The 24140-nt window shown below is 35.3% G+C and overlaps 1 protein-coding gene across 5 annotated transcripts in view; it reads right to left on the bottom strand.

Moving 5' to 3' along the window:
* The window catches only part of OCA2 (OCA2 melanosomal transmembrane protein), a 205771-nt gene that overhangs the window by 5904 nt on the left and 175727 nt on the right, over nt 1-24140 (bottom strand). Inside the window, exon 24 of one of the 5 annotated variants that reach the window (XM_080585519.1) lies at nt 23324-23359. The exons of 2 other annotated variants lie outside the window; for them this stretch is intronic. In XM_080585519.1, the coding sequence (XP_080441645.1) occupies nt 23341-23359 (19 nt within the window). In that variant the 3' untranslated portion in view covers nt 23324-23340. Of the gene's footprint in view, nt 1-2356; nt 3206-23323; nt 23360-24140 lie in introns of those variants that run through there. 2 more of the 5 variants (XM_080585521.1, XM_080585517.1) reach the window with 2 other exon arrangements.

Below are 24140 nucleotides of genomic sequence, written 5' to 3'. Positions count from 1 at the left end.
GCACGTAGGAGAACAGACCAACCCCCACCTCTCTACAGCCTCCTTTAAGGTAACTGTAGAGAGCAATAAGGTCGCCCCTGAGCCTCCTCTTCTCCAGTGCACAGTTCACATTATACTGGTGGAGTTTGCATCAGGCTTAAAATTTTGCTTTTCTCATTTCATATCTGTTTCATTGAAGGTTCTTTAGAAGGTATAACCTTCTCACCCACCCACTTGTTCCTCCATTATTCAGCACAGGGTACAAAAGCATCATCTGCACATCTGAAGATTGCCATGCCATCTGAAAATATTTAACAAAAGAAAGATGGTGGGTAATTCACCTCATTCTTGGACAATCTCTCATTATATGCAGTGCCTTGCTCTGGAAGTTGGATAAACACAAGCTCTTTTTTAAAAGTATATCTAAATGTCTACAAAAGCAGCTTCAAAACTGAGACTCAGATAAGGTATATTTTTAAGATACATAAGGTTATTTCTGAATGAAAGTTACACCTTTTAATGTAGTTTCACAATTCAATTTGCTAAGTAACTCATCTATATTTCATCCCGACAATAAGGTAAAACTGCAATATTCATGGATCTTAATGAAAAGAATATCATAACCCTCACGAATCAAAAAAATCAGCTAGTTAACAAAACTTGTATAGGTCTATGTAAGTCATAGTTAACACAGTACAGCTCAGTGAGAAAATTCTTTTTCTATACCTCAGCTAAGATTAAATAGCATAGTGAAATATTGGGGTGGAGTGAAGGAATAAAATGAGACACAACATTATAGATTTATAAATTATAAAACCATTATAGATTTATAAATTATTTCTGCTAACATTCTTAGATATATAGATCATTTTCATTGTGATTATTTACTGTCAAATTCTCCTACAAAGAGATTTTCTGGAAAGATTATGTTGACTTTTCATACTAATTGTTAAAAAAAAAAATGCTCAGAATTTTTTGAAAAAAAATACATTTTTATTAACTCTATTGATTAATTCTTTACTTTTTTTCACCCCCTTTGGCTTTGGGAAGGAGTAGAAACTGAAAGGAAATATTTTAAATCTCTTGTCTGCTTTACTCTCAAAACAACTAAGAATTATGCTTTTCACTAATTTCTCTGCTTTTATCCTATCTGTGGTCGCTATCTTGTCATTCTATTTCTTCTCTGCCTTTCTTCCAATGCAGACCGGATTTCCTGTCATTTTTGTTGTGTCAACCTTTCCATCACTCCAAGTCTTTGACATACTGATCCAGTTTACCTGAAAGGAAAGTACAGACTTAACTATACTTTCCTATACTTAAAGAAAACACCTAAAAAATATTTATAACATGCCCATGACCCCTTCAAATCTAACACCTGTTGTACCTCAGAAAACAGGTGGCTAAAGCTGCCAGTGAGCATTAATGCAACATTAAATTTCTGTGAATTTCATATAGTCTAGAATTACATAAAAATTACAGTGTAGTTACCTACTAGTTACCATACACAGGTGTTACTGTGTAATTGAAATCACAGAACAAAACCTATAATCCTATTTTCTTCTGATTGCTAAAATTATTACAATTTTGGGTGATATTCTATCTGTTTTGAGTCTATGCCAAGATTTCCCATAGAGTCACTAACAGGACTGAAACTGAGATTAGGAAAATCAGTGAGAAAATCTAAAAGGTGTTAAGTTTTGCCTCCTACAGTCTGGAACATGTGGAAACATTCGCTGTAAACCTCTGTTCTTATGTGCAGAACAAGTAATAGGCTTTTCCTTGACCTTCCAAAATTCTGATGATCTAAATGAAAAAGTTCATTCATTGCAAAAGAGTCTGCCAGCTCCACCTGGCAGACTCAAATGACCATTGATAGAATATTTGTTGCAGTATCTGTCTGTGTCTCTGTGGTACAAATGAGATAAAATACGAGACTGTCCGAACAAGAGACTCTGATAACTATCCAAAAGCTATTCATACATAGTAAGCTAGCAACCTGTATGAAACACCATGGAAAAAAAAATGGAAAACATGTCAATTGTAGTTTAAAAAAAAATGTTGTAATTGATTATTTAAAGAAGAAAAACACCACTTTTTAGATGACAAGAGCATCTGGCCTTTCTGTTAGAACCAAACACACACCTCCAATAGGAAATGATGAAATCCTAGAGACACCCAGGAAACTAAAGCTCAAATACAGAAACAATCCTGAAAACACAGAACTACCAGTGACATTTTACTGGGGAAGAGCAACATATCACCAATAAATATGTGAAAGATAATTTTCATTTTTTCTTGTTCTTCTAATATCCCTTTAAGCTAATAAATCAGTATGACTAATTTACTAACATGCATGAGGTGTTCAGAACCTCATATCTAGCTGACAATAGGGAAAAAACAGTAACTTTCCACATTTAGCTTTAAGGGCCCCATGACCAACATAAATACCCTACATTTAAATGAGAAAAAGAATGACTTTGAATAAGTCCATTGGAGTCACAGCATGTAAAGGAAGCTAGACTAAGACCTCTGTGTGTGTCAGAATGAGTTTTATTAAATCTATAGAGCATACAAAACCAGATTACCTTGCTTATATAAATTAGTAGGATGATATTATAGAGATATACACAAGCCAATAGCTGAAAAATCTCTTAGGCTTACATTACTTGCTTAAGCAGAGGAATAATGCCATAATGCAGAAAACAAAATTAGGTGGTGTGCTGGATCAGGAGTCAAACAGACAAATCAAGTGACCCCCATGTAAACCATCTGTAGAGTTTCTTCTGGAAGATAACCAAAAGCTGGAAAGCCAACATAACAGTATGACACTGTGGATTCCCCTGTTTGCCCAGCTTTGCTGTACCTGTGGGAGTTCTGGCTTTTCTACATCTAAATGCCCTATGGCATAAAACACGTGTAAGGGTCTCCAACAGGTTAAGTTGCAGCTTCAAGTAAAGATTTAGTTACTCTTGACATTAATGATACAATAACCCAAAGCAACTCAGAAGATTTTCCAAAGTTTACCACTGCTTGCTTTCTAATTAACAATACCTAGAGTGAACTAACCATGTTTGAACGCTCCAGTCACATCCTTTCTTCAAGAACGCTTGCAGCAACTTTCAGCCAAGGTAAGAGCCAGGAACACAGAGAGCAGAGGAAGCTCTTGCATTGAGGATGGCCAGCTGAGACTGCTCCCAACACTTTCCTTTTCCTGAAACTTGTATAACTATTAATTACATAAGAGAAAGTTGCAGATGGCCATCTGCAGATGGACACACTCATTTTACACAGCTAAAACTCTATCACATGCTATTCTCATTTTACATGAAGTAGGCTGATCTTTTCTTAGTTTCCAGAAGAGAGTAATCTACTACACATTGGTACATTTTGGCACCCAGAGGGGCTGGCCAAATCCACACTTTTATAAAGAGAAAGCAGCCTTTACAAAGTCAAGAATATGAGTATGAGACTTCATTCACATAAGGAAATTCTACATTCAGACCTTCTATACCATTACAGCTTTAAAAAACTAATTTGAGCACTTTAATTTTTGCTAGACCTCCTGAGTCTTAAAAAAAAAAAGTGTCTTTTTTCTGTTTTTTTAAAAAATGTGCAAGCACTTTGTGTTAGTAACTTGAACAATATTTGTATATAGCTCAGAGCACCAGTATTATATCACAACATTGAGAAACAATTGATGTCCTTAGAAAATAAATGTTGCCAACACAACAAGACCAATACTAACACTAACTGCTTACAAAATAAATAAATAAATAAATAAATAAATAAATAAATAAATAAATAAAAACCTTAGATTACACTAGATGCTTTCCAAACTCCAGTAAGCTAACTGGGCAGAGTGGAATAATCTGGAAGCATCCTTCCTCTTTTTTGTTCAGATTTTTCCATTCAAATATAATGCGAGTTTAGTTCACCTGTTTTACCTTCTGTTATTTCTAAGCCCCCATGAAAAACAGAAGATACAGCAGAGTAAAACTAACACTGTGTACCATTATAGTCATCATATTTTCTATCATATATAGTCTCTTTAGAGATACAAAGGTCCTCCAAGCAATTTTACTAGACAGCTTAGTGTGTAAGCAGCTTTCCTGAAGTTTTAATACTGCTAAAATCTACAAGTCCCTTGAAAACCTAAATTGCTTTATATATTATTTATATATATATATAATATACATATATTATTTATATATTTCCTTCTTCTCAGTAATTCAATCTCTATATATTCTGTTTAAAAGGATGTATTTTCTCTTTTCCATCAACAGATACTCCCAAGAAACATGCAATGCACATTGTTAAAGCTCCAAAGCAAGCTGTCTAAACTATGGAAGTTTATAGTCAAAGTAATAACTCCATTCTTTGCTGAGAAGTGTCATTATGACTATTAGAAAGCAAGTGATATTATACGTCATCTGTTGGCAAAAGGGAGCATGCCCCACATTGAATTTCAGTTCCATCCACAGTCAGAAGATTTTTCTCATTTTTACAATGTAACATACTTGTTTCTGACATTTGTGTTCCAAGGAGACTGAAGAATTACAAACACAGTATTTGTCTGTGAGATAGTGGGTATGGCAAAAATTAATGGTGATTTATTTTAGTTCCAAAATGTTTCAAAATTAAAAGACTTTTAATGACTCTGCATTGTGTTGCTTTTCCTTGGAGAGGATTCAGGAATGGAAGTTGCCTGAGTGTTATTTCCATGAATGTGCTTAATCCCAATCCTCACAAACAGTATTGTGGAACACTTTTCTTAGTCTCTCTCTCTCTCTTTTTATTTCATTGTGCTCTTTTATTTTCGTTAAAGCACAATATAAAAGGAAAATGTCATTTTTTCCAGTAGAGATTAATCATTTAATTCTTTAATAATATCAACAGAGCATTCTGAACTATTATAAAAGTCACGGAGCTCACTAAAAAGCCAGATGCTACATAAGACAAAACATAATCTGTTTCATTCCCCTCTCCTCCTTCTACTTGCTTTGGGACTCCTAGTTGTGTGCCACATAATGTGATGACAGAGAATTCATGTACAGCAGTTTGCCAGGACAAAGGAGCAAAGTAACAGCATGATATAACAATAATAATTAAGAATATATTTTAAAACCATATCTTTAATTTAAAATAGAAGCATGCCTCTAGTTTAGCAAAGATTATTTTTCATTAAGAACTCAGCAGATGCCTTCTGGTAAAAAGTTATTGTTGTTATAAAGCCAGTAAACTTTCCACCACAAACCCTGTGCTTTAGGAGGCCTCAGATCCAGTCTAGGGCAGGAGCAGAGAGTGAGATATTTTCTTTCCAGCAGTGTGAACTGGAACACTTCTCTCCAGCCATGAAATGCAAGCCAGAAGGAAATAAGGGACCAGCAGGAACCTGGTCCTACCACAGGTCTGATTTTAAGTACACTAGCGAACTAAGGTTAAGCAAAGTGAATCCGGTTCTAAGTCCATCTGTTCCTTCAAAAGTTAAAGCTCTGTTGTATAAAGCACCAGAAAAATGCATTCTGTACAAATATATGTCCACAGACTATCACAAATATATACCAACATTTCTTATGAAATGGAAGAGACCTAACAGATAGGCAAGATAGGAAAAGCGTAGTATAGAGATGCAGGTAAGTATTGATAGCAGGTTGATTTAATATGGACTAGCTACATGACCAGCTCACAGACATTGCAAGTCAAAAAGAAGCATCAAACGGAGTTGGCTGCCAAATTATTATGGATGGCATATAACCCCTAAGTTGCTTCAAGTTGAAAGGTCAGAGCCTGAGAAACTTCAGTTCTCTACTCCTAGAAAAATATATGCTAAATTTTCAGAGGTCATCTAAACCACACCATCAAGAGTGTTATTCAGGCCCACATTGGAAACAAGGATAAGAGAGTGACTGAAATGAAGGAAATACAGGAATAAAATTATTAGGCTTTTAAGAATTATAAAGAGATTTTACTAACTTCACATTTTCAACAAACACATGAAAACTAAGCCAGTTGTTTGACTAATTTCTGCCTCCTTCCTCCTGTCTCCAACTCTGCAGTGGAAGAGATGGATTGCTGCTCCAGAAATGCAAGCATGCACCAGCAGCTGAGTTATTCAGATGGTCTGGCCCAGCTATTTATACAAAGGCTGCATGCACCATAGTCTTCCTTCTTTATTGTTTTAGATGTCTTATTTTCTTTTGAACAGTTTGGACAATCAAGTGGTTGGTTTAAATGTCATCAAGTGATTCTGAACCATTCCTAAGTCCCACCACATCATCATCTTATTATCTTTCTAAAATATCAGGATCATTGTTTCAGATATGTTTATGACATTTTTCATTTTAGTTTATTTCTCTGAATTTGGTCTTTTTTTGCCAAGGTCAATAGACTTTTGAATTTCCTGTCTTAGAAACAGATGGTGCAGTGATGTATTTTAATGCAATTCAGCTGTACCATTATGGAACAAAATCTTAAGTAAATGCTTGTCATTAATATACTTAAAATGCTAGAGATGGAATATGAATATTTCTTGACTGATTGGAATAATTTAGTTTCTTTTTCCTTTTTCCTTTGGAAAGGCTATTCATTAGATTGTTTTCCTACTACTATGGAAACTATTTACATGTATAGTTGACACTTAGTTTTGAACCTCTCTCATTTTTTGTTCAGCCTTCATTATCAGCAGATAGAAAAAGCTTAATAATAAACAACAACAAATTTGAAAACAAATATTTTAGTAGTATATGTTACACACTATTACAAGAGAAAGCAAAAACAAACAAACAAACAACAGTGACAACAAAAAAGAATCAAAACAAAACAACAACAAAACAGAATTCCATTTCAGACTGTCCTAGGATGATTTCTTCCCTTTTCTTTACTAGACTTTTCAAGGCATATAGAATGAAATGAATCCCCAAAATCAACAACAAAAGAAAACATTAAAAAAATGCAGAACATTGTCTCTCTTTCAGGAAAAAGTTTTCTAGATTATCCCAAAGAGCAGCTCTTAGTCACTATCATTTTAAAACTAATATCATTAAATAACCATTAGCATTTTTGCCTATTTAACTGCTACATGTGAGCTTCATACTTGAGTCTCTCTATTTAAGTAACTCTCACTGAAGCTGAACAACTGCAAATATTGACCTAGGAAGTTATTATTCAAGTGATTTAAAAATGTAATACTGTTTAAAATAATATAATACCCCTGAGTGCAAGTATTATCAGGAAAATAATCATTTTAAGAGGTTATCAAAATTCATTGCTAAGTTCAAGCAGTAAACAAACAAAAATATAGTAATTGCAACCATATCTTTTATGTGAGAAACAATGGCTAGCTTACATAAGAAAATAAAAATCTACTTACTCTTCCATAGAAAGAGCTAGTTGCTTTGAGTAGTTCTCGTTTCAAATGCATTATAATGAAGATAATATAAACATGAAATCCTCTTCTGATCGTCTTGGTGTATGTCTGACACCTTATTTAGCAACAGAGGGGAAACCACCTTTCTACTCCTATTAAAAAGTTATCTGAGGAAATGAAATACCACAAAAATATGATTCTGATGTAATTCTGAATGTCTATATGTTTCGGAAAGCAAATATGAAGCATGGGATAATGTAAATTCAAGCCGAGGAGAATTAATATATTCTCTCTGAACAAGGTTTATTAGTCAGGGTTCATAGACAAATACAAGTTCAAACATCTGGTATTCTCTGGGTCCAAGACTTTGTGTGTCTTCCTGCCATGTAAGTTACCTTTGTGTTTGGAATTCATGCAAATTGTTTTGCAAAACAATGTTACTAGATACAAAATTTCTCTGAGCAAATATTTTCAATACAGCACTTTCTGACTAATTCTGTTAATTACCAAAGTACCCTATTTAAGTAGAAAATCACTTTCTAATTTTGATATTCTTTGAGTAAGACTCTTGTTCAGTAATGATACTGTCTAATCAAACTGAGCATGTTCTAATTAACTGTACACTTGGCACTTGATGTAATAACTATATGAAGCTGAAAAAAGTAGTGATGTTTCGGGTAACAAAAACTATTTATACCATCACATACGATATGTGAGGGTTCAAATATGCCTTGTTCGATACCAAAAATATATAAAAATTTTACGTCAGTTCCCAGGTGGAATGAAAATAGAGACTAACTCAAGACAGTTTGGCTTTGCATCTCACCAAGTCAAATTAGAAAATGCATGAAAATGAGCAAATATTTCACTAATTCCCTTCTTGCAATCACCTCTATGTGACTCAACTTGTACCCTGTCCAAACTCTCCTTTTCCCACTAACTCACTTATCTCCAGCTTAAGACACACAATTGTCAGAACAGGACTTTTTTCCACTCTGCTCTTCATGAGCTCAAACCCCCTTCCTGGGCACACAGCTCATACTTTCTGCCCATTACTGAGGAGAGTGTTGGCCCCACAACTCCCCATAAAACTCTTAGTCTACCAGTAGTCAAAAAGGCCAGTGACAGTAATAATCAGCCAGGAACACACAAGAGGATTTGGAGATATGCTTCTCCAGCTAGAGAACATCAACCAGACTGAAGAAAGAAAGGAGATTTTCAGTTCAGTCTCAAAATCATGAGTCACACCTGGACTCACAATACAGTGCTCTCATTTTGGGGAGTACAGTGACTGATCAGCTAGTTGTTTCTTTAAAATCCAAAGACACAAATGATCAATTTATGTTTAACTCCAATGAACTATGAGCAGATGAACAAAACACTGTAGCCAAATCATCTTACCACCCTCATTATGATTACATCAGTTTCTATATATAGAAACTCTTGTCCACAGTTCCTCCCTGCATCTCGCTGAAGTTGAGTGCCACCTCTGCCTGCCATTACCCAATATTTTTGTTTTGCTTTCCGACTCTATCTTTAAAACAGACCACTCCACAAGCTTTCGTATTTGTTTAACCACAGTTATCCTTAAAAAAGCACTTAATGAATAAGTGGGAAAAAATTATTTGTTGTGATACACATCTGTACAAGTCTAAATCTGAGTGACTGGCCTTTCTAGGACACAATTTGTTTGACTTCTATTAGATGCATATATTAGGATGAAATGAATCATTATCCAAAACTTATTTCTTTCCATTGACTATAATGAGAGCCATCAGTGACTAGTTGAAATAAAGATATCAACAATGTCTAATGGAAAAGTGAGCTGAGATCAATCTTACCTTTACTGACAAGCAGCTCTGTGAACACTGGGAAGTAATGAAGCCTTATTTCCTACCAATTTGTGTCTTAAATTTGATTGACTTTCTGTCTCAGTAGAAAGCTCCAACTGAACCTTTCTTCTATAACTTATACTGATGTTCTCCTGGATGTTTTTTTCACCATGTGAAGACATATGGGCTCAGACTGTACTTTCCCTCAGTGGAATACTAACAAGAGTTTCTATTCCTCTTTCCAGCCACCAACTTTGATGACATTTCAGGGATTTTAATTATATTTGAGAAATTAAGCCCCTTTTCCCCATCCTCTCCTCTGTCAAATGTGTTTGAAGTTGATAAGCACTTCAGAAGTTATTAGGTGGGAGACACACAGACACATTCACAGCAGTACGATTGCACAGGAAACCAGATGAAAAGTTAGGCTTTGATGGAAAGAAAGGAACAAAGAGCTTTTCAAAAGCTTTTTTTTTTTCTTTGAAACATACTTGTAACAAATAGCTAACTGATCTTGAGATGTGGCAAACGCTTACTATGACATAACTCAAGAATGACTAAAGAAAGAGATCTACCTTTGTATGTGCTTACATTTTGTAGTTCTAGTTTCCAACTTATTATCAGAATGCTTGTAGGTGTGGGAAGGTAATGGGGAACAGAAAGAAATGCGAAGTTAAAAGTCAGCATGAATTTGCATATATTTTGATTTGAAATTTCATACGATCCCTAAGGAATTAAGTTAAACATAAAAACTAAAATTCAGTTATTAAGCTATAAGAAAGAAAAATTATCACAATTAAATTGTAAATTTCAAGGCAATCTTGACTAGAGTGTTGCTGTTGATACTTCTGCAGTATATAGCTCAGAATTTAATATGAAATAGAAAAGTGAAGTGCCATTTATGAAAACATTGCTGGAGTAGGAAATAAATTATAAATTATTTCATTGTTACTCCAAGTGAAAATACTTCTGCATTCACTTTGTATTCAGAATATATAACTAATCTGAACAGTATTCAGAAATCTCACAAAACCAAACATTAATATTCTAGCAGCATACCTCATATCTGAAAAGTCTATGTATTCTTATAATGAAGAATAATATCTGCCAAAATACAAAGAACAATTGAACTGCTTGTATGCCTTGGTTGAAATCATTAAAATATGAAATATGTATTTGAAGGGTTTTTTTCCAAATGTGACTACACCATTAGTTTGCACCAATATACCATGCTCTGGTAGTTAAAATGGAAATAAACAACTTGTACCAGTGTCACTGGAGTAATTTATTTAATGATAAGCTTCAGCACGTATTTAGTATTTCAAATTCTTCTATGCATTGACATACTAATTGCTAGCACTTCAGAATATACACCGACTAAATACATTTTGTGTCAGAAGAATACAATCACTAGATTTTCTGTACAATATTCAAAACGTGATAATCTTAGTAACCATTTAAGTGAGGAGATCCTTATTCTGAAGTCTGACTAGTACAATGCCAGAACACCACAGTCCATGTAAATAGGTAAAGTGACTGCAGATTTAACTTTGGCTTTTTGAATGTCAGTATATCAGACATAAAACTTTTCCTTGGTATGCATATGCATGCATTTTTTGGCAGGGAAAGGAAATGAGTTAACCCTGTAAGCCAAAAAGCCTTGCAAGGGCAATGTGAAAGATATATATTACTTGTTGCCTATTTCTCCTTGTGAGGAGCATACATCTTGTGCACTATTCACAGCACCTGGTGTCTAATCCATGTTAGTATATGTAACCGTTTCAAAAACTACGATTTTCTTCAACTAAGCCATGATGTAAACTACTACAGTCAAATACAGATATAATTTCAGGCCTTAGCTTGATCCCCAGCCTGTTTCTTTTTTCTCTTCAGTCAGTGACAGAAACTAAAATTACTTTATTTTATTAAACATTTTAATTTATTGACAAGAAAATCACTCTTACCAAAGTCCATTCTACTGGCCTCTCAAGAGAAACTAGCAGCAATGTTCCTTCCTCATCCTCCCAGTCACTGCTTTTGACACGGCTGCCTATACTATTCTTGGGTTTGAAAGCTGATGCATCTTCTAGCTCTCTGATCTCTCTTCATATGTGCTTCAATGGATCTTTCACAGTATTTTCTCTTGCTGAAGAGAAACTGTTTTGCCCTGATACAATGATATTACTTACCTATATATTAGATCCTTCCTCACCTTTGGCAGGGCAAAGCGTAACTCTTCTGTTTGTCATTTGCCAAGTTTTGCTAACACAGCTCCATAACCATTTCTAGAGTGTTATCTTTTACTATATAATCGGACTAAATTAATTAGAATTCTAAGGAGCAATGCGGGCGCATAAGAGTTTTTTGCTCCAGCTTTTCCATATGATGAACTGTCACTTTTGCGCTAAGCCAAAGTGCATGCAAACACAATATGAAATCAATGATAATATTCTGTTTATATTGACCACAAAGAGTATACATGGCAAGTTGGATACCTCACTTTAGTAGTCTAAATAAGGTGAGATGAATCCTACTCTTTGTATCCATTACTATTGAACAAGTTTGCATTCAGTTTATAGACGGGCTGCACAGCTAGCGTGTTTTTGATCACTCCTTTAAGAGTGCCTCTCCTTTTTTACTGTGCTGGGCTTTGACAAGAGCTTGGCTCTGTGGTAACAGGAATTGCAAGAATCAGCACAACCAATCTAAGTGGAATAGACAGCCCTGGGTTGAGAACACACACATGAATGCTATCCTCATGAAACCGTCTACACAGTAAACCCACCTTGCACTATTGCAGCATAAATCAGATGTGCAATGTGTTTCTAAGGAAAACCAAAAGAAATGCTTACTAGAAGAAACACGGTGATCTCTTCAAATTGGATTGATATCAAATGAACCATGAAAATTCTGTGATATCAAAAGATTTTACTTATACTGTCTCAGTTCACAATCCTGACACCACACATTATGGTAGCCTTAGGGAATAGATAACTCCTATAGACCAGGGAACTGAAACTCTGTTACATTAATTTATATACCTGCATCTTCTTTGGGATTGTACTTTTCCATGAATTACATTTAAATCAAACAACCACAGAAAGCAAGAAAAAAAAGTGGTATCAGCAACAAGCAGATGCAGGTACTAGATTAACCAAACAATTCTGGTCCCAAAGCTACGCAAATGGCTCAAGACTCATTTGGTATTTTATAAGCAGACTTGTAATCATCTATCAGCAAGGTACAGCTCCATCTGGCAGAAGAAAATTTCATGCATTACATTTCTTGTATCGCCTCCTGGGTTATACCACATTACTGAACCCTCTCATAAACCTGTATATAATCCAACAGTGCCTACAATGACAGCACACAGCCTAAATGTTTGGATGAAGTAAAAACAAAAAACAAAAAAAAATTCTTTCACAGGAGTAGGTAAACTGCAAGGAAAATATTTTTCTGGTTCAAGGCTATCATTAGCAGGACTCGTACTTGTTCCATCAATGTCTAAACCTTAAAGAGGCATGAGCAACTGTGGAGTTTTTCAATAGGGTATAGTCTGGCCTCATTCTGCCCTCCTCCAAACTCACTGGACAACATCCATTAGCTTCAATTAAGACATTATTAGGCCAACAATGTATACAATCAGCAAACAGAGTTCTCACTGTTTTGTTTTTAAAAAATGAGACATGATCAGTCTTGGCAAAGAGCAATAAAATAAAAACAGTTCAGCCTTTAATTTTTCCATCTGTCTCAGGAACAGGGTTAAGAGCAATGGTATGTGACACAGACCTCAGCACAGTGAATGAAATGGATGTCCCTCATCCAGAGCAGAACTCTCTCTGCATCTCTAACATGCACATTTAGAGCCAGAGGCATACTGGACAGTCGTAACAGCTGTTGCCTTAAAATATCAAATCCAACCATCCCCTGCACAAAGGGCTCCTGAAAAAAACAGGTATCGTACCAATCTCAGGATTCTGTTCCATTTTCTCTGAAGTACTTGCAGAATGTGGGCAGACTGACAGTTTGGTTTTCCCAGTGTTTGGCTGCAGGGTGCTTATCCCTGGATGTACACTAGTTGAGACACGTGCCCTTATCTAAAATGAATCAAATCATTTCTTTTGTGAGAAAACACAACCTGCTGGTTTTCCACATTCTACTGTGTCTGCTATTAAGAGCAGATTATTTATTTATTTAATAGCAAGATGGCTTGCTTGGGATGTATGACATCACAGTTATAGCAAAGATCTCAGTACTTAGGAAACAACATGAAAAGGGCTGAGCTAGCATTACACTTGCAAGTAAAGGTACCAGCAGCAGTCTAATCCCGGCAGTAAGCTGTTCAGAATTTTCTGCTTCTCAAGTGCTCCTGCAGCTGGACTGTGATTACGCTGCTACAGCTGATTAAGGCCTGAAACATCTGCACTACACTGATGAAGACACCTGATGTATCTAGGACTGTGGTATTCAGTTTCAGATTCAGGCACACAAAATCAGGTGCCTCGTGTTTAGACATCTATGTGGGATGCGGCTGAGTTCTCACTGCAGCCAGTGGAAACCCAGCAAACAGAAACTGCAGAAGTGTTTATCTGATCCTGCTTTGACACTTATATTTTGTAAGATGAGAAACTTCTTACAGATAGACAAAACTCTTGAGGAGAAAGAATTTTTTGTTTTGGTTTGTATGTTTCTTTGTTTTTAATTATTTAAATAAACTGACAAACATAAACTAAAAAGTATGTATGTCAACTGTTCCTGTTTTTCTATGTTTAAACATGCCTTCTTTCCACTAAGAGTTTGCATAAAGATGCATAAAGCACAGACTGTCTCTGTGAAAAGCTGCCTGTTATGGCGATGAAATCAAAAGATAAGCCAGACTACATTATTCTTTCCCACTGTCACCATATCAAAATGCCCCCACTATCTAAGACTTACTTGCAAAGCAACACAATTCACTGTTCATCCCAAGAGTAATAAATAAATATTTTAATGGTATAAGATCAGGAATCTTATACAGACCAAAATTATTAGTAAATTCCAAAGTTTTGTAATTTCCTATTGATTTCCAAAAGGGGAGCCAGCAGACACAAGCAGAGATAACCCATGTTCTGTAGAAAACTTTATTAGATATTATTAATACTATTAGAGCTTGTAAGATTTAGGACATCCCAAAAGCCTAAGTTCTCCAAGTTTTTATTATAAGAAGTGTTTTTACCATATGTCCTGTTACCCTCTCTCTGATGCCAGTCAGCATTTAATCAAAAGGCAATGATCAAAGTTTCTCTCTAACTTATTGTCATGTCATTCAGACAGCATTTTATTTTCTTCAGCCCTCTTAACCATGTAAAAATACCTATAGTGTTTTACAGTTCTTAATTCATGAGTTATATGAAGTCTGACCTTGTTTATATTCTATCAGTTGCGGTCCTTAGTAGAATCCAAATAAGAAATAAAAATAAACAAAAACATTTGAAACGTCTATTTCCAAAATGAATTCAACCCTGTTGAGTTTCTGACATTCAATCCGATTCTCTCCTCCCGTAATTTCATGTAACTAAAGTCTAAAGCTAACTCTTTTTTCAGACCTCTCTCTTAACTTGGATGTTTAGGTTTCTTCTAAAGGAGAGATACCGTCATTTTGTAACTTTATAATTCAGGGATTTTCTTGTGTTTACTGTGAACTACATAAATCCTGATTTCCTGATATACATGCATGGGGCACATATAGTACTAGAGGATCAAAGATTTTCCAGCAGATTTTCACTGGGCTGCTAAATTAACTGCATCTTCACATAAAGTAGCAGGTTTTTGGCCAATTCAAATAGGCATGTATGTATATGTTGGAACAATTTTTTTTAAATCTACTGTTAAATGGAAAGCTCATTTCAACCTTAACCACTTCTGTATTTTACTTTCTGCAAAAGAATGTTCATGAAAAATAAAAACAAAAACTTTTTTTTAACTATTTGCTAGTAAAATAGTCCTGTTTTATTTCTAGTTAATTAATCGTATGTCTAATAGACTTGTAAATAATTAGATAAAATATTTTGAGAAATGAGATGACAAGCTGAAAAATAAAACAAAGTTGATCTATGGATATACTAAGAGTACACCCTGCTTCAAAGCTCACGAGATAAACACAGGTTATTATTAGAGGTTCTAGAAACAACAGAAGTTTTCGTTCCAGATTACCATTTTCAGAACCCAAAAGCGCACAACACCTAGATAGCAAAATATATTTTGTGGATACCAGCATGGAAAACCTTCCCAACTGAATTTAATTTAAAAAGAAATAAAATAAAACAGAACTGGATGAACAGACAAACATTATAAATTATACATGCTAAATCACAAATTCAAGATTTAGTTTATTAGGTTGGCACTAGCAGCTGCAACAATGATATAGAAGGAAACAACTACATAAGAAAAAGAAAGACTGACAACTGCATTGTTCCTGTAGAAAAATTTAGGAGGCCATTCAAGGAGGTCACAAAGGTAAAATGCTACTGAAGGAATCAATAGACAGTTTTTATGCAAAACCAGCCAAGCAAAATATTTCATTGATGTAGCTAGTGAATCCTGTAGCCAAAAATACTTATAAAATTCCACGTAATTTCCAATTTATATTTTCGGCCTTGGTCCAGCAAAATTCTTAAACCACCTGTATACTTTTGATTTTAATAGACTCTTTCCATGCTTAAAATTAGGTATATTAGTGTACAGCCATGGGAACTGGAACTTTTCTTATTTTTGTTCATCAGCATGAATTTGAATTATGAAAAAAAAAATCATGAAATTGAATTATGAAAACAAAGATCATGCAATCTATGTGACTAAGCTCATGAGAACAGAAGGAAAGGCCTCTTCTCACAGATAACTACTGATAGGACTAGAGGGAGTGGCCTCAAGTTGCACCAGGGGAGGTTTAGGTTGGAAATGAGGAGACATTTCTTCTCAAAAAGAGCAGTTAGGCATTGGAATGCATTGCCCAGGGAGGTGGTGGAGTCCCTGTCCCTGGGGGTGTTCAAGGAAAGTTTGGTTGTGGTGCTTAGGGACATGGCTTAGTGGGTGATATTGGTGGTAGGGTGATGGTTGGACCAGATGATCTTGGAGGTCTTTTCCAACCTTAATGATTCTATGATTCTATAATTAGTTTCAGGTTTACCTTTGACTTTCAGCAGAGCTTGTGCCGAGCATACCTGCTCTTAGCTTAAAATTCTTCTAATTTGTGCTTCAGTCATTGTTTTCATTGGTTTTGAAAATTATATGGAAATATTTCTAATTATCCTAGGTTTAATAAAGCAATCTACTTTGTGGTCACAACATAGTTCAGGATCACAACAGTCTCTATCTGTAACAAGTCTTGGCAATGGGAAAAGTACAGAAAAAAAATGTAGTTTATGCCATGAAGGCCCTGGGCAATAACCAGATGGTGTTTGATTTATTGTTCTTGCACCAGGAAAGTTTTGATTATTTTAATGTAAATGGCAATGCAATTAATTAAATCCTTAACAGCTTTGCCATTGGAATGCATATTTGTATGTGTATAAAGACAGAATGTGTTCCCCTCTGAACAAACATCATGCTTCTTTGAATTATGTGATTTATGACAAGTATCAGCACATACTAATGAGAATACTTTAATTCCAGAATACTGTATCATTTTCAGCAGGAACTTATTTCTGATAGATAACTGCTTTCAATGAAATAATTTATACATAAATAAGCACAGTTAATGTTGAAATTTGCAAAAATTCTGTTCATATCAGGGGTTTAACTAATTCCTTTTTCAAAACTATCCCTAGATGGTCCTCATCTAAGGAAGAATAATAAATCACTTCTTTAGGAACATAACAAGGGATGTAGGAAGCCAGGCAAACAACCATTAAAAAGGAAACCTGAGTAAAAGGTGTAAGACGATTGAGTCTGACAGAGAATAATTATTATGGGACCACAGGTGTTTCTATGATCTAAAAATGTAAATGGTTAATTTTGTATTTCTTGTGCAGCAAAAATTCCTACTAGCCACTTTAGCATTAAGGTTCCCATCAAATGCATGATCAGACTCAAAAATTATACCTGTACCTATACACAAAGAACAATTCTTACAGAAGTTATTCTCATAAATCTGATAAATGCAAATGAAATTAAAAATATAGCACATGACAACAGAAGCATAAAAAATATACTCAAAATTTTCCCTGGGATGAGAACTTTAAGATGAAGCAAATATAGCAAAAGTGTTATTTTGAACATTATATATGACTGACTGGTACTTTAGGTTGTTAGCTAAATATACTTCTCAGTTGGAAACACAAAAACAAGTCAGTTTCCTTTTCTTTTTACCTTCTGAATACTCTGGACAAATGATGTCTGCTTGCTGCATGCATATTTTTTATGCAAGGTGAAATACAATTATTGTGACTAGTCACCCAAGCATCCATGCACAATATTCAACAAGACTGAGATGTGGAAAGCCACTCAGTTTTTCCTAGGATACAATTGAATGTATTATCCATATGCTTCATTAGCATGGCAGCATGGCCCCTTAGGCTAAACTCATACTACATGAAAGTAACAATATGGTCATTGCAGTGTTTGGAGAGAAAGTCTACATGAAGAAAAGTAGTAGAATGGGAGGAGAGCTGCCCAGCCCCACTGAAGTCAAGGCCCTGGGCTGTCCTAAGGCTAAGGTTCCAGGGACAGCACCTTCCCCAGTGTCCTCAGGGCCTTTTCCCTGTCCTCTGCTCACAACCAGGCCCAGGGAAACAGACTTTTAAATATGAAAATCAGAACAAGACCATCAAAAGCCCCAAAACAGCAGGTGGTTAGCTAAAGAAGATGATTATCACTTAAAGTCCCTTCCATTTATTTAGCCAGATGAAGAATAGTTTTGAACTCAGCTCAGAAAGGTCCCAATGTGAAGACCTGACCGCTCACCTAACAGTTGTTCAGAAGCTTTTGAAGTAGTAGGTCTTTATCTCTGCCTTTCTCATTAGAATCATAGAATCATTAAGGTTGGAAAAGGCCTCCAAGATCATCTGGCCAACCATACCTCTACTACCAATGTCACCCACTAAACCATGTCCCTAAGCACCAGGTCCAAACTTTCCTTAAACACCCCCAGGGACAGGGACTCCACCACTTCCCTGGGCAACCCATTCCAATGCCTGACTGCTCTTTCTGGGAGGAAATGTCTCCTAATCTCCAACCTCAACCTCCCCTGGTGCAACTTGAGGCCATTCCCTCTAGTCCTATCAGTAGTTATCTGTGAGAAGAGGCCGACCCCCAGCTCCCCACACCTTCCTTTCAGGTAGTTGTAGAGAGCAATAAGGTCTCCCTTGAGCCTCCTCTTATTCTTACACATCTCTGTGGGAGAGAAAAACACTACATGCTACTTGGCAGGAAATAACAAGGGAAAAGATATGAATAGATGGGAAAGGCAGACCAACATTAAGGGACAAAGAGAAGAAAGAGTAGAGAGTTAAAAAGAAAAATGAACATAGATGAACATGTTGTACCCCTTCCTCAGGTTCATTATAATATTGAGATTCGAGATATTTTTGTTATATGAACATAGCCAGAATACAAATTTTTATAATAGTACATTCATTCACTTTTTATTCAACACTTCTCTTGGATAAAATTAGCCTGGGAAATTTACTGCTTGCATTGGTCAATAATATCTGAAGATTGCATTAGAATGGTTAGAAGTCTTAATTATTTTTAAATTGATGTTTTAATTTGTTTGTTTTTAAGTAGAATTGTTAGTTAGAAATCTGAAATATTAACTTTTCATTAAATATGCCATATTAATGTATGGTTAATTGCTCTCTGTTACTATGTCCTTCATAGACATATCCACGTTCATGCACAAATTCCACTAAAAATTGTCAAGAATGAATGGTTTCACCATTTAGCTCTCATGAATCAGGAAGTAGTAAAAATAATGTGTCATATATCAATATATTTGTATATATGCTATACTGAAGTCTTTACCTAAGAGCTGTTAAAAAAATCAACTATATATATGGTTTACCAAAGGTATGATTTGTATTATTTAGCTTTAGGACACAGGAGTAGATGGTTATTTTTAGTCAGATAAAAGAATGGGGCTTCCATAAAGAAATTCTTCCCATCTCAGATATCCCTTTAAGATGTCAGGACAAGTCTTCCCTTTTCCTCTCCACTGACTGCAGAAGGAACATAAATGAATAGCTTGGATTAAATGGATGAACTCAGGTGTGATGAGGCACATTTCAAGACAAGTATTCTATTTTTACGTTGTCTTGTTCTTTAAAAGGAAAAAGCAGAAAAACCTGAAGTAACATGACCACAGGGGAAATGTTCAACTTCTGTGAGGTGAAGGTTGACCCAAAAAGACCACTAACCACACTAAACTTCTTTTAAAATAATATATAAAATTATAGAAATTCACACTTCTTAATGCACAGTTTTTTGTGCTGTGTCTTATTGCTATATGCACACCAGACAGAATAGCCTGCAGACACTGTTCATGTTGGTCAAGTTACGCTTCATCTGATTTTCAATTACACTGCCGTGGCCCCAAGGGTCCTCAGTGACCACACTGCCCATGCACGTACCCCCTCAAAGCTCCACCCCATCCATCTCATGGCCCAGGACCCCATTTAAGGTTCCTCAGGTGCTCCTCCATTCAGATGTTCTTAATGTCAGAAAACCATGCGGTACCTCCAACAGCACAGCACATTCTTTTTTTTTTTTTAATAGCAATCTGCATTAAAGCAAACAAAAAAAAATTCTATGCTATAATTTGCTAGAATAGTTCAGAAATTAGTTGCTCTTCTGAAATTATTTTTTGAATTTCCGCAGAATCAGAAATATTAAATATTTCCAAGCCTGATATTCTACTCTATCTGCAACTGTAATTACAACAAGCCCTGGCTTATCATGCTTTTCTTAATTATTTCAGTAATGGTTGTTGATTTTATTTATTAATAGAGTCATATTCACTGTCTCAAAGCCTACAGAAAAGCTGACCATTCATTTTGAATATGTTTCTATCTGAATAGTCATAGAATTAATATTTTTATGGCAGTTTATTCTGTGCATACAAAAGTGTCAATTATTTTTAACCTCTAAACTCAGAGAAGGCACATTGTCTGTCACTGAACTTTTGAGTTTGACATCAATTAAAGTTCTCCCATTAAAAAGAAGTTATTAGAGCAACACGAAGTCACACAATCAATCTGTCAAAAATGATATTCCTGTAAAACCTTAAAAAAAAAAAAAAAAAAAAAACTATCTGTGCCTGAGAGGCACAATTTATAAATGGCAAATTTAACTTCAAAATTTAAGCCCAGAGATCTCCAGACCCCTACTTCGCTCCCATGGTCATGGCAGATAAGAGCAAATTTTCTTTTAATATTACTACATTTAAGTAATAAAATGTGATAGACTATGTATTGTATATAAATACTGCCATGTTTCTCATAAGATTACTTGTTAGGCCAAATAACCCATATAGTGTCAGTTCTAAAATGAGACCATTTAGGTGGCTTTATTCTCACACAGTTTATATATGTAAGTATATATAATACTAAACTATACTACATTCCAGTATATTAATAAAGCAATGGCCACCTGCTATCTGTAAGTCAATGAAAATAATGGATAGGAATATCACAGTCAACAATGTAATCCAAAGTCTTTGGAATTTAACAGAGACCATAGATTTCAATGAGTTCTCAATGAAGCAGTGAAAGCAAAGGACTCCATAAGTCATAAACCTGTATTTCACTCTTTTCCCAGTCCCTGTAAATAGCCTTTACTATAAACAGCCTTCACCAATATATCATATATAAGAAATACAACAGATTTTGATTTTTTTTTTTAATTTTGCTGATTTCAGCTTTTGCTCTTTTGGAATGGCCTCAATTTTGTTCTCTCCCTCCTTGTTTTCATTATTCATAGCCATATTGCTCAACTTCTTTTTTTTTTTTAACATCTCATGTATCAGTATTACTATACGTAGATCTCCTGCTCTGGCTGAGATCACACTTTTCAGATTTAAAAACCTCCTCATTACAGTGGGAGAAGTAAGAATGTAATTCAGTGTGCTTCAAAGTGAATTCCGTTGAAGACATTTGAAATTTCAGTCACAAGAAAACAATCAGTAAAGAAAGTGCGCATTAATCGTGGCACCTGAGGAGAAATCAAATGATTTTTTTCAGTCTGGCCAACACCTGGGTAAGGCAAATATTCAGTTTTATAACAAAGCAAAATAACAGTGTTTCAGTACAGATTCCAAATTTGCTTTTTAAAAGGCAAGAACTTCAGCAAAAGGCAACAATTTAGAACCTTTCCAGAAGGTTCTCACACGCTGTGAGAATAAAAAAAATTTGCAAGATCGAGAGAAACCTATGCAGTAGCCACTGTCTTTCAGGCAGAAAAACAGGGAAAGAGATTAAAATACATGGCTGTGAAACTGAAGCAAAAGACAGAAATGTTTCCAATAAAACCTGTTCCATACACAAGTCTATAAACAAAGATCTTGGAATATTTAGCAGGATTATTGTTAGTTCACTTCTTCTTCTTCATATGTATGCTATTTACACTGTCCTGCAGGGCCATAACAAATGGCTACGGAAAGGCAGGATTTGTTCTGACCACCTGAAAGGCAGAAAACCCATCTGAGGGAGATGAACGACAGAGTGGCTTGGTGGGTAACTGGCAACCATCCAAGATTAACCCACCGTAGATTTCAAAAATAATCTGTCCATTTCAGAAAATAAATAAATAAATAAATAAAGGAAACTAAGATTAACAATTTGCACTATTATATTTTTCCCTTTGTGTAACACAGCTTTTTCAGCACTATACAGCACACAAGCTAGCTAGGAACCACATCTATCAAAAGTAGGCCCTTACCTTTTCCTTGTGCTATATGAACTGAGATGGTAACAAGAAGAAATTCAGACCAGCTTCTAGCTTCAAGACATGGTGAGGGAAAGTATCAAAGGCTATTTAAGTCCTACTTCTCTTCTTGCCAGAAATATTCCTCTGATATTAGCTTGTTAAAAAGCAGGCAATATGAGGCTACGCATGATTATCAGTGAGTAGTGTAACTAGAAAGAGAATGAAGATGCTCTCTCCTCTCTTCTCACTTGGGCCTACTCACAGCATGTAAGGCACTGGCACACTTTTCATTTAGTGATCTACAACAAAACACAAGTGCTAGATCACAATGGCAGTAGAGATGTGGACAGAATAATACTTGACACTTGTCCCACATCTTCATTAACACTACTGACATTGATGAATTATCTCAGAAAATAATGCACTGACCTCTTAACTACAGAAAATCTCTCTGAATGAACAGTTTCCAAGTTTGTTCATTTATTATTATTATTATCTTATTTTTCAACCACAATCATGAAAAGCCTAACAGCATAATGGTACATATGAACTTCACTTTGTGCTTTTTAGCTTTTAATAAAAGCATATGCACCTCAACAGAAAGCATAAACTACAGCACAAGGCTCCAAATTAGCTCCTGCCTTGATGGTGTAGAAGTTTAATCACTTAGAGAGCCTTCCTGTTTTCACTCCACATGCTCCTAAAACTGGATAACACATTTTAATTATAAGACCTTATATCTAACCATGAAATGCTGTACGTTTAGATACAGTACCACTCAAAATAGTTTGAGTATCTGGTAGAAATCAAATTCAGTGAAATGAAAAATGTGGTAATTTACTTGCCTTTTAAAAGCCTGCTAGAAAGGTAAATAGTCTCAACTGATCTCAGCCAATATTAGTAGTGTTAAAATATGAACCCTCATGGTCAGACGAAAGGAGTTTTATTCAAACTCCACCACCTACAAGTGAAAAATTGTTCCCTGCAGGTTTTTCTAGCATTTCATTCTTTAAGTTTTTACATGACTGCTATTTAAAGAGACACTGAAGAAGCACTGCATTATTCTTTGGAGCAGACATTCTGATTTTCAAATACACTTTTCAGCATAAATTAAAGTCTGCAACTAAAACCCTGGGCTTTGGGGATATTTTTTAAGGCAAGATTCTTGAAGTGCAGTTCTATTCACTTAAAAAGATTGGTTTGGGGAAGGGCTTTGTAAAACTTTCACACCATACTGTATCTCACCCACCTGAATGCAGTATGACTTTATCTTCTCTTCAGTTTTCTTTGCAGATTATCAGAAAAAATAAATGTAAAAATATAATATAGTCTAAACAACAACAACAAAAAATCACCCTATAAATAAATATCTTTCTTAGTGTAATATCTGCTTATGTGGCAACCATCATAGCTCTGTAAGTTGAAGGAAGCATTAATTCAGACAATTCATGTGCAATTGTTATAGGGAAAATATCATCTATAAAAACTTCAGCATTAAAGTAGAGTGTAAAGAAACAAGAAAAGATTTTAAGTCTTTCACAAATACTGAGCTAAGGCGATGGTGAACTTCTCTTCCACAGATACTGGTTAAAACCACCATATTAGAAGTGATCATTTTTTTTTTTTTTGGACTGCCCTATTGTAAAGGCAAAAAAATGCAATATAAGAAATCACAATTTTTGTCTGTGTTAGCTACAAGCATCACTCCATCCTGACACGCATTTGATTTTACTTGTGCTTCAGTGTTCATCTTTATGTCAAAACATATTAAATTTCACAGTTAACACCACGGCAGTTGAGAAGAGGGCTAAGACAAATACAGATGAAGAATAAGAAGCTAGGAGTAAAAGTGAGACATTTTGCTTGCTGTTAATAGCAGCATGAGAAGCCTTGCACCAGAACATGAGCAGTCTCTAAGTGAGCTGTGTTCTAGCTATGTACCAGCTCCAACGTGAAATGAGACCTGGGCACACAAAGGCATCTCTTATCCTTTTTTCTCCCTCCTCACCTCTTCTCCCCTTACCTTCTCCCCTTTGGTTTCTACAGGAAGGAAACAGAAATAGAAA

Source organism: Anser brachyrhynchus, assembly GCF_964034855.1.
Source record: "Anser brachyrhynchus genome assembly, chromosome: 1".
NCBI classification, from domain to species: Eukaryota; Metazoa; Chordata; class Aves; order Anseriformes; family Anatidae; genus Anser; species Anser brachyrhynchus.
This window is presented reverse-complemented; position numbering and strand designations above follow the sequence as displayed.